Source organism: Myotis brandtii, unplaced genomic scaffold (assembly GCF_000412655.1).
Source record: "Myotis brandtii unplaced genomic scaffold, ASM41265v1 scaffold920, whole genome shotgun sequence".
In the NCBI taxonomy this organism is placed as follows: domain Eukaryota; kingdom Metazoa; phylum Chordata; class Mammalia; order Chiroptera; family Vespertilionidae; genus Myotis; species Myotis brandtii.
Genome location: NW_005371792.1, coordinates 237815 through 247305, shown reverse-complemented (window position 1 = coordinate 247305; position 9491 = coordinate 237815). Strand labels below are relative to the sequence as shown.

The following is a 9491-nucleotide window of genomic DNA, read 5'->3' as shown; positions in this document are numbered from 1 at the left end:
TGTTAGGTTGTTTACTTGGGATTTTTCTTGTTTCTTGATATTGGCCTGTAATGATATAAACTTCCCGCTTATTACCACATTTGCAGTATCCCAAAATTTGATATGTCATATTGTCATTCTCATTTGTCTTTCTATATCTTTTTATCTCACATTTTATTTCTTCTTCTCAGTCGGTTTTTCAGTAGCATGTTTTTTAACCTCCACATATTTGTATTTTTTTCCACTTCCTTTTTGCAGTTGATTTCTAATTTCAGAGCATTGTGGTCAGAGAATAGTTTGGTATCACTTAATATTTTTTGAAGTGCTCATGATTTAAAACCTTTTCAAAAAACTTTATAAAAGTTTTCTAGTCAGATAATTTAAATATATAAAATGTAATATCATAAAGAAAAGTGTTGTTTCCATTATAGTTTAATGTTTTTTCCAAAACTGCTTCTAGGTAACCCACAAGATGGCATAATGGTGAAGCTGGTTGTCAGCTTGTTACAGTTATCTAAGATGGCATTAAATCACACTGGTGAAAGAGAAGTTTTAGGTAACTATTTGGCTGAATGACTGTGAGTTTTTTGTTTGAGTGGTCATCGTTATAATTTTCAAAATCAGTAAAAGTTTATCATTTGAGGTATTGGGGAAATGTAAGATGCTAGCTAAGTAATATTTCTATTTAGCTCAAGTGTCCCTAAGCTGCCCTCCTTTCATATTTTCTTCCTTAGACATTCATTTACTTTTTACTTTATGCATAAAGTAAAAGTTAGTTATTTACACATTTATAACTGTGAATTTGAAAATGTTTTGTAAATATTTAGGAAAGTCAGATATACCTATTTGTAGTGAAATTGAAGATAAATTGATGTATATTATAAATGACTGGTACTTAATATCTTTCTTATATAACTGAAATAAGAATGAGGATTTGGAGTGCTGGATTAAAGTCACATATTAAAACCATATTCAAGTCCTTTACTATCACCATTTGGAGGAAACCTGATGTAAGATAAATAGCCAATATCATGTCTAGAGTGTAGCTGTTTAGGTTTGGTGCTTACAGGAGGGAAAAGTCACATTAAAACCAGCTTGAAGTCCTCATGACGGCATTGCTTCCAGTAAGAAGTGGGAGGAATGATAGCTGTTTCATACATCTTACTATCTTTCAATGTAGTCTTTTTTAACTTCTCATCGGGAGCCTAATATCTAGGGTACTTAACATTTTTTGATAAATTTTTAATTGAAATATATCTTACATCAGTAAATTGTACAGATCATAAGCATATAACTTGAAGAATTTTTACAAGCAGAACACACACCTGTGCATCTAGCACCCAGACTAAGAAAGAGAACCTATCAGCATCCTAGAATTTTTCTTTAACCAGGGAATTTACCCCTTTGTCCATAGTAATACTGGCTCTGGGGATAAATCTCATTTACTGCAAGAACCGTAAGTGGCTTTCCTGTGTAGCATAAAATCTTTGTACCCATGACTAACATCATACTTAATGTAAGAGATTGATGGTTTTCTCCCTCAAACCAGGAACGAGAAAGGTTGACCACTTTTACCACTGCTATAGCCAGAGCAATTGGACAAGAAAAAGAGATAAAAATTATTCAAATTGGAAAGGAAGAAGTAAAATGATGTCTATTCACAGATGACATAATCATATATGTATATGTTCCCAGAGAATCTATAAGAAAGCGACTATAATAGAGATAAATGAATTTAGCGAAGTTCTAGGATACAAGGGCAACACACAAAATTTAGTAGTATTTATGTACACCAGCAGTGAACAATCTAAAAAGGAAATTCTATTTCATTTATAATTTCATTTGTAATAGTGTCTAAGAATTAAATACGTGCAGATAAACTTAGTCAAGGAGATGGAAAACTTGTACACATTCTCTTTGTTAGAAGCCAGTCACTAAGCACAGCCCAACATAAATTAGGCTTCACCTTTTGAAAGGAGGACTATCAGAGAATTTGTGAACATATTTTAATAAATTCCACCATGACTGGCAAGGAGCATGAGGGAGTCCTCTGGCATGCTGAAAACGTTCTATCTTTATCTGGGTAGTGATAATACAGATGAGAAAAAATGAATTATGTGTGTGCGCATGCACGCATTTGTGTATGTGTGAGTTTTTGCTGAACTGAGTGTTTAAGGTTAGTGAACTTTATGTACTTAATATCAAAAAAATTTTAAGTTTTAAAGTCTACTGATACTCTCATGCAGTAGCTATGTTTAAACTTTCATCCTTAATATCTATATTCTGTGACTAGTCTATTTCTTGGATATGATTCTATAGGAAAAATTATTGCCCAGATGGATGATATGCAAAGGAAGTGATACAATATTTTGTTGCTGCTTTAATTTATTCCAAATCTTTGAGAGAAACTGAACTCTTGAAGGATGACAGAGTAACATTATATTTTGGAACTCAGGAAATTTTTGTTGTATGTATGATCTCTTAGCTATAACTCTACTGAAATGTAATTTCTGTATGTAGAGGCTGTCGGGAGCTGCTTGGGAGAAGTGGGTCCAGTAGATTTTTCTACGATAGCTATACAACATAGTAAAGATACATCTTATATTAAGGCCCTTGAGTTATTTGAAGATAAAGAACTTCAGTGGACCCTCGTAATGCTGACCTACCTGAATAACACATTGGTAGAAGATTGGTGAGTACTTAATGACACTTTATTTCTGATAGCATTTACTTAATCTGACATTCAAGGAGAATGATACTGTCTCTTCACATAAATTAATAGTTCCAATAACTTTAAAGCTTTCTGTTTTAAGTTGCCATACTTTTCTTTCAATCTCAAGTATTTTAATGAAAATTGTTGGATTTTTATTAATGCATGAAATTACTGAAGCTCTTTTATGTACCAAGCATTTAATATGGTGAACTAGACAATGTCCATGTGAAATTCTGGTGAGAGTAGACTAGACAAATAGATAATAAGAAAATTGCCAGGTGGTTCTACATAGAACATTGAGATAGGGGAATGCAAAATGAGATATTGGGATATTTGTCAAAATCAAAGGTGTCACTCTTCCCAGCTAGACTATTTATGTCCTTTTAAAAAGAAGTTGTAGAGCCCTGGCCAGCATGGCTTCATGGCTTAATGGTTGGAGTGTTGACCCGAGCACTGAAGGGTCCCAGGTTTGATTCCCTGTCAAGGGCACGTACCTGGATTGCAGCTTCCCCATCCTGGTTGGCTCTTTCACTTCGATGCTTTTCTCTCCTCTCTCCCTCTCTTCCCTCCCCTCTCCCTTCCACTCTCTATAAAAATCAATGGAAAAAATATCCTCCAGTGAGGATTAACAAACAACAACAAAAATAATAAATTGTAGCCCTGGCTGGTTTGGCTCAGTGGATAGAGCGTCGGCCTGCGGACTGAGGGGTCCCGGGTTCGATTCCAGTCAGGGGCATGTACCTTGGTTGCGGGCACATCCCCAGTAAGGGGTGTGCAGGAGGCAGCTGATCGATGTTTCTCTCTCATCGATGTTTCTAGCTCTCTGTCCCTCTCCCTTCCTCTCTGTGGAAAAATCAATAAAATATATTTTAAAAAAATAATAAATTGTAGAGCAGAAATTTCATAACTCAAAAATTATTAAGCTAATCAAACGGTTTTTACCCATTTATTCTCTGCAAAACAAAATTGCAACAGATTTTCAGCTTACTGGTTATGAGATTATGGTTGCTTGCTTTCTTTGCCCCCCTTCCCATTTATCTGTTTATTTATTTTTGGTATATTTGAGCACCTCATCACAATTTTTTGGGTGTGGATCAAAGGATTTTAGCACACAACTGGGGCATCTATCTAAGGTCAATAGGTATTTTGCATCTGTTTCCTTCCAAACCCTCCTCCTCCGTTTCTTGGGGAATAAATGATTGACAGTAATGTCTACCTGCCATGTTTTCATTGTTGATTTATTGGATATGTATTTTTCTCTCTTGTTGTTGTTTTTGCAATAAAAAGGCTGATGTGCTTTTCCCCAAAACATTTTATTATACTAATTTTCAAATGTACAGCAAAGTTGAAAGAATTTTGCAGTAACACCCGTATATTTACCACTTAGAATCTCCTAGGTTCTGTCATAACTATTTTACTACTATACTTGCTTTGTCACATCTAGCCATTCTTCTATCCATTTATTAATTAATCTCATTGTATGAACATATTTCAGATTACATCTGGCACAGTTTTGAAGAGATTTTCCACAGAAAAGTTGCAGGCATTAAGTGTTTCATTTGTAACACAGTAATTTGCAATTGATTTTTTCTGAAAAGGTGTACACAGATATTGGTTTGACTTAAACTTGAGAGATCTAGGGAACAAGTATAATTTGTTGTTCCTATCTTTCTTTTTTTAAAATATGTTTTTATTTTTAGAGAGAGAGGAAAGGAGAGGGGCAGAGAGAGAGAGAGAGAGAGAGAGAGAAACATCAGTCAGTTGCCTCCCATATGCAACCCCACCAGGGATTAAATCTGAAACTGGGTATGTACCCTGACTGGGAATCAAACAAATGACCTTTTGGTGCATGGGATGACACTCAACCAACTGAGCCACACCAGCCAGGGCCCTATCTTTTTGTAATAGGGAAACTATCATTACATATTTATGGACCCTCAGTTCTACAGAGGGGATGTTGACCAAGGAATTCCCAGAATAGCAGGTCATGGAAGGCTTTGCTGAGGAAATGTCATTTGCTGATTGGAATGATCAGGAATCAGCTGTAAGATGATTAGGGATAAAACATTCCAGATGGGGAATATCTAGAGTGGAAATAAGCTTGGTGTGTTTGAGAAACAGAAGGAAACCTGGTGTGGAAGGAGGTGGCATGAAATGAAATTAGAAAGGTAGAACTAATTTCGATAAGAAATTTAGATTTTATTTGAAATATGTAAAGCCATGGAGTGATAAGCAAAGTACTATCATGATGATGCTTACATTTTTACTCTGACTTTTATATGGCAAATGGATTATGATAGGGCAAAAGTGGAAACAGGAAGCCCTATTTTGAAACTTTTAGTAGTCCAGAGGACAAATGATGGTGACTTAGATTAGGTTGGCAGTAATGGAGATGAGATGGGAAATGGATGGAGCCAGGGTATGTTTTTAACAGAGAGCCAGCAAGACTTGCTGTTTAATTAGCTATGGAGATGTAGGGAAATAGAGAGCAGTGAAGGATTAATTCAAGTTTATGATTTATGCTTTTATGTCTTAAATTGAGAAACCTAAAAGGAATTAGGCCTTTACAGTATTGGGCTTTATGACATTTTTTGTCAGCTGTTTTATTTTCAGTGCTCTTGTATTGCAGCCCTTCTTTTCCCTTTTTTTTTTTTTTTTTTGCAAAAGAGAAGGCCCTTCACTGTGTTACTAGAGGTTTTAGATGTGTTACCTAATGATTCTCAGCTAGCTTCTGGTCAGAATAAGTGTGTACTTACCGTTTGTTTAGAATTGTTCTAGACAATAATTTTATCATTTGGACGGAAATAGCATTCTGCCTTATCCCAAATTATTTGTATTTCTTAGAGAAAATATCAAAATATTGTTTTCTCAGGTGAATTACTATTGTCATTCTTATTGCTCATTTTTATTAGTTGGTGTTATTTTACTTATTTTTATGAGTCCTTTTATATTTAGTAGTCATATTACAAATTTTATTGAAGAGAATGCTATTGCAGTGATTAGTAACTCAAGTTTACTGAAAGAATATTAAAAATCCTTTGGTAATTTTGGCTGTGATGTAATATAATTTTATAGATGTAAAATTTACCAATAAGTGTAGAATTGTCCTAATGATATAAATTTTAGATTTCAGTTTTTTGTTTTTTTATTGGAGGTTGTTTAGCATTTATCAAGCTTAATAGTTGATATGTTTTTTAGGCTTTTGAATTATTATATCTGTTTTTCAGTGTCAAAGTGCGATCAGCTACTGTTACCTGCTTGAAAAATATTTTAGCCACAAAGACTGGCCATAGTTTCTGGGAGATTTACAAGACGACTACTGATCCCATGCTGATCTATCTACACCCTTTTAGAACATCGAGGAAAAAGGTCTTTCAAATAATAAATGTTTACTGTGTACCCACTATTCTAGAATGTTGTTTGTTTTTTTTCCTATGGATAGGAATATCAAATTGCTTAAATGGTATTATACTAACATTTAACCTCTTTTAGAAATAATTCCAGCTGAGCTATAGATAGCCTAGAGAGGTGATGATTGATTTGGGGGGATTAGGAGAAGTTCTTAGTGATAGGCCTTTTTTCTTAGGAGTAAAAAACGCTAACTTAGCCCTAACTGGTTTGGCTCAGTGGATAGAGCATCGGCCTGTGGACTGAACGGTCCCAGGTTCGATTCTGGTCAAGGGCATGTACCTTGGTTGCAGGCACATCCCCAGTAGGGGGTGTGTAGGAGGCAGCTGATCGATGTTTTTCTCTCATCGATGTTTCTAACTCTCTATCCCTCTCCCTTCCTCTCTGTAAAAATTCAATAAAATATATTTAAAAAAAACAACAACACACCCCTAACTTAGATTTCATAACAGCCATTGATCCTGGGTATGGTTATTAGGTGTTGAAATCAACAACTAAGTATTTATTTCTATAGCAAGTTTTAAGTAATACAGTTCCCTAGTGAAATATAAGATGACCTATAAATGTCTCCCTTTTTCCATGTTGATATCATAAGATTCCACCAGGAGTACTCTGTGAAGTATATTTAAGAACTCTTGCTCTCCTTTAGTTTGAACATTCCCGTTTAATATTTGAAGTAGTGCCTTTTTGTTGTTGTTGTTATTGTTTTGTTTTTTAGTCCTCACCTGAGGATATATTTTCACTGATTTTTAGAAAGAGAAACATTGATGTGAGAGAAACATTGATCAGTTGTCTCCCGTATGCACCCAGACCTAAGTATGTGCCCTGACCTAGAATCGAACCCACAACCTTTTGGTGTAAGGGATGATGCTCCAATCAACAGAGCCACCCAGCCAGGGCTGAAATACTGCTTTTAAATGTATCATAAATATAACTTCAGTATTAGTGAAATTAATGGTAATATAAACTATTAATAAAATTAGCAATGTAACCTGTAAAACACTATAGTTAGAACATTTTATAATATTTCATTTTGAAATCAATTCTGTGTGGTAGATTTGGACTGGTTTTGTATGTAAGACAGATGAGGCAGAGAGTTTGTGATTCATATAATATACTACTATGAACTTACTACTGTCTAGACCAGTAATTCTTTAAAAAAATATATGTTGTTGTATTGATTTCAGAGAAGAGATAGGGAGAGAGAGAGATAGAAACATCAACGATGAGAGAGAATCATTGATTGGTTGCCTCCTGCACGCCCCCTGCTGGGGATCGACCCTGCAACCCAGGAATATGCCCTTGAGTGGAATCAAACCCGGGACCCTTCAGTCCGCAGGGCAACGCTCTATCCACTGGGCCAACCCAGTTAGGGCTAGACCAGTAATTCTTTTCCATACCAGTCTGACTCTCATATAAACATAAATGTATTTTAAATTTAAAAGGTAACCCTGGCCTCCAGATTTAGTTTTAACTGTATTTAGTTTTACTTGGAAACAGGTTTGTGTATATTTAGATATTTGTTTTCCAATGTATTTCTGATTACCTTATTTTTATTTTCTGATCATTTTCTTTCTAGTTTTTAGAGGTACCCAGACTTGACAGAGAAAGCCCTTTAGAGGGTTTGGATGATACAAGCCTGTGGATTCCTCAAAATGAAAATCATGATGTTTGGATAAAGTCACTGACTTGTGCGTTTTTGGATAGTGGAAGCATAAAAAGTGAAATTCTTCAGTTACTAAAGCCACTGTGTGAGGTAAAAAGGTTACTTGGTCTGACTTCATTCCTTTCTAACTTTGCTTTGTTTCATTTCCTTTTTTCGCTTAATAGCTTTCTTTGCTTGTCTCGTTCCACTTGGCTTGTGTGTACATGCTTGTTGCCTATAATAAATATCTCAAAAAAGAGGCCTGTGGAACAGCACATCCTCCTCAGGCAACATCACCCACACTCAGCTGCTGCGAGCCCATCAAACAGGATTGTCTTTATTTAGCCACAACTTTATGCAGTAGGTTTCAGCCGTGAGATATACGTTCTGGATGAGTTCTAAGGGGTGCCTCAAGTACTTTGTTACTAATGATAGTTAAGATCCTGGTGACTGTAAATATTTATATTAACTAAAAGTCTGCTTTTTTTGTTCGTTTGTTTACTCCTAATAAGGTCATTGTCATTTACTTTTCTCTGAGGTGCTTTCTCGAATGAGAAAAAGGGAGCAGGTAGCAGTTAGCACTACTTTTTTATTTTTGAAGGTACTCTACAATTTATTTCAATAGAGAGTACAGGTATGAACCACGTCAAACAAAAGTTTGTTATATGCTTTTATCAAAACAGCACTATGATGGTGCTCTAGGACTTTTAACAGCTATCTAGTTTGTAATTCTGCCAAGCATGATGCAACAGAAATGTGAAATAAGCTGTGACTAGGTCAAACATCCACCAATCACAAATAACTGGTAGAGAAGTGAGTATTTTGGTAAAAGCAGTTTAAAAAGCAGTCCTTGTTTCTTACAGTTAATACATCATCACTCCATCTGCAGTACTGCACTGCACTCACTCCAGGTCAGCAGAGTGAGATCCTGTGCCCACACACACAGCTCACTTCTCATCAGTGAACCTAAGATTTTTATAAAATTCTAACTTTGGCCAGAAGATAAAATGCTCCAAATACATAGTTATGTATACTTCAATTCCTGGTTCCTTAAATTCTCTGTTTCCAAAATTGGCATTTTGACTTTAGTTTAACAAGGAAATTGTTCATCTACTATTTGTCTTATGTGTGTGGCATGTAATGAATATAAGAAGATGGTATCTTTGCAAAAATAAGGTTGAGCACTGTTTTAATATACCAGACATATTAAAGCACTTTTCTACACTCTGGAGTATACCAAAAATAAGTACCCAAATTTTATACCCAGAAATTGGGATTTATTAAAAAAAAATAAACATTTTAACATCACTGTTGTAGCTCTTCACTAAGTATAGAAAATGTGCAAAAATCAGATTTTCAACTTTCCTCATAAACATTGATCTCCATTTTTCCTTACATCAAATGAGAGAACTTGCTGTTATTAGTAACACTTTTCAACTATGAAATTTTACTTATAGTAGTGACATAATTCCATTTGTAAGCAATATTCTGTTTCATTATATGCAAACTAGAGGCCTGGTGCACGAAATTCATGCACGGTGGGGGTTGTCCCTCAACCCAGCCTGCACCCTCTCCAATCTGGGACATTCCTCTCACAATCCAGGACTGCTGGCTCCTACCCGCTCGCCTGCCTGCCTGCCTGCCGGCCTGCCTGATTGCCCCCTAACCACTCCCCTGCCGGCCTGATTGATGCCTAACTGCTCCCCTGCCGGCCTGATCGCCCACAACTGCCCTCCCCTGCTGGCC

General features: G+C 35.7%; 1 protein-coding gene across 1 annotated transcript in view; it reads left to right on the top strand.

Moving 5' to 3' along the window:
• Positions 1–9491, top strand: part of ATM (ATM serine/threonine kinase) — a 128643-nt gene that overhangs the window by 69444 nt on the left and 49708 nt on the right. The window contains exons 33-36 of the mRNA XM_014532886.1: positions 440–535; positions 2500–2671; positions 5920–6061; positions 7680–7856. Of these exons, the coding sequence (XP_014388372.1) occupies positions 440–535; positions 2500–2671; positions 5920–6061; positions 7680–7856 (587 nt within the window). The remainder of the gene's footprint in view (positions 1–439; positions 536–2499; positions 2672–5919; positions 6062–7679; positions 7857–9491) is intronic.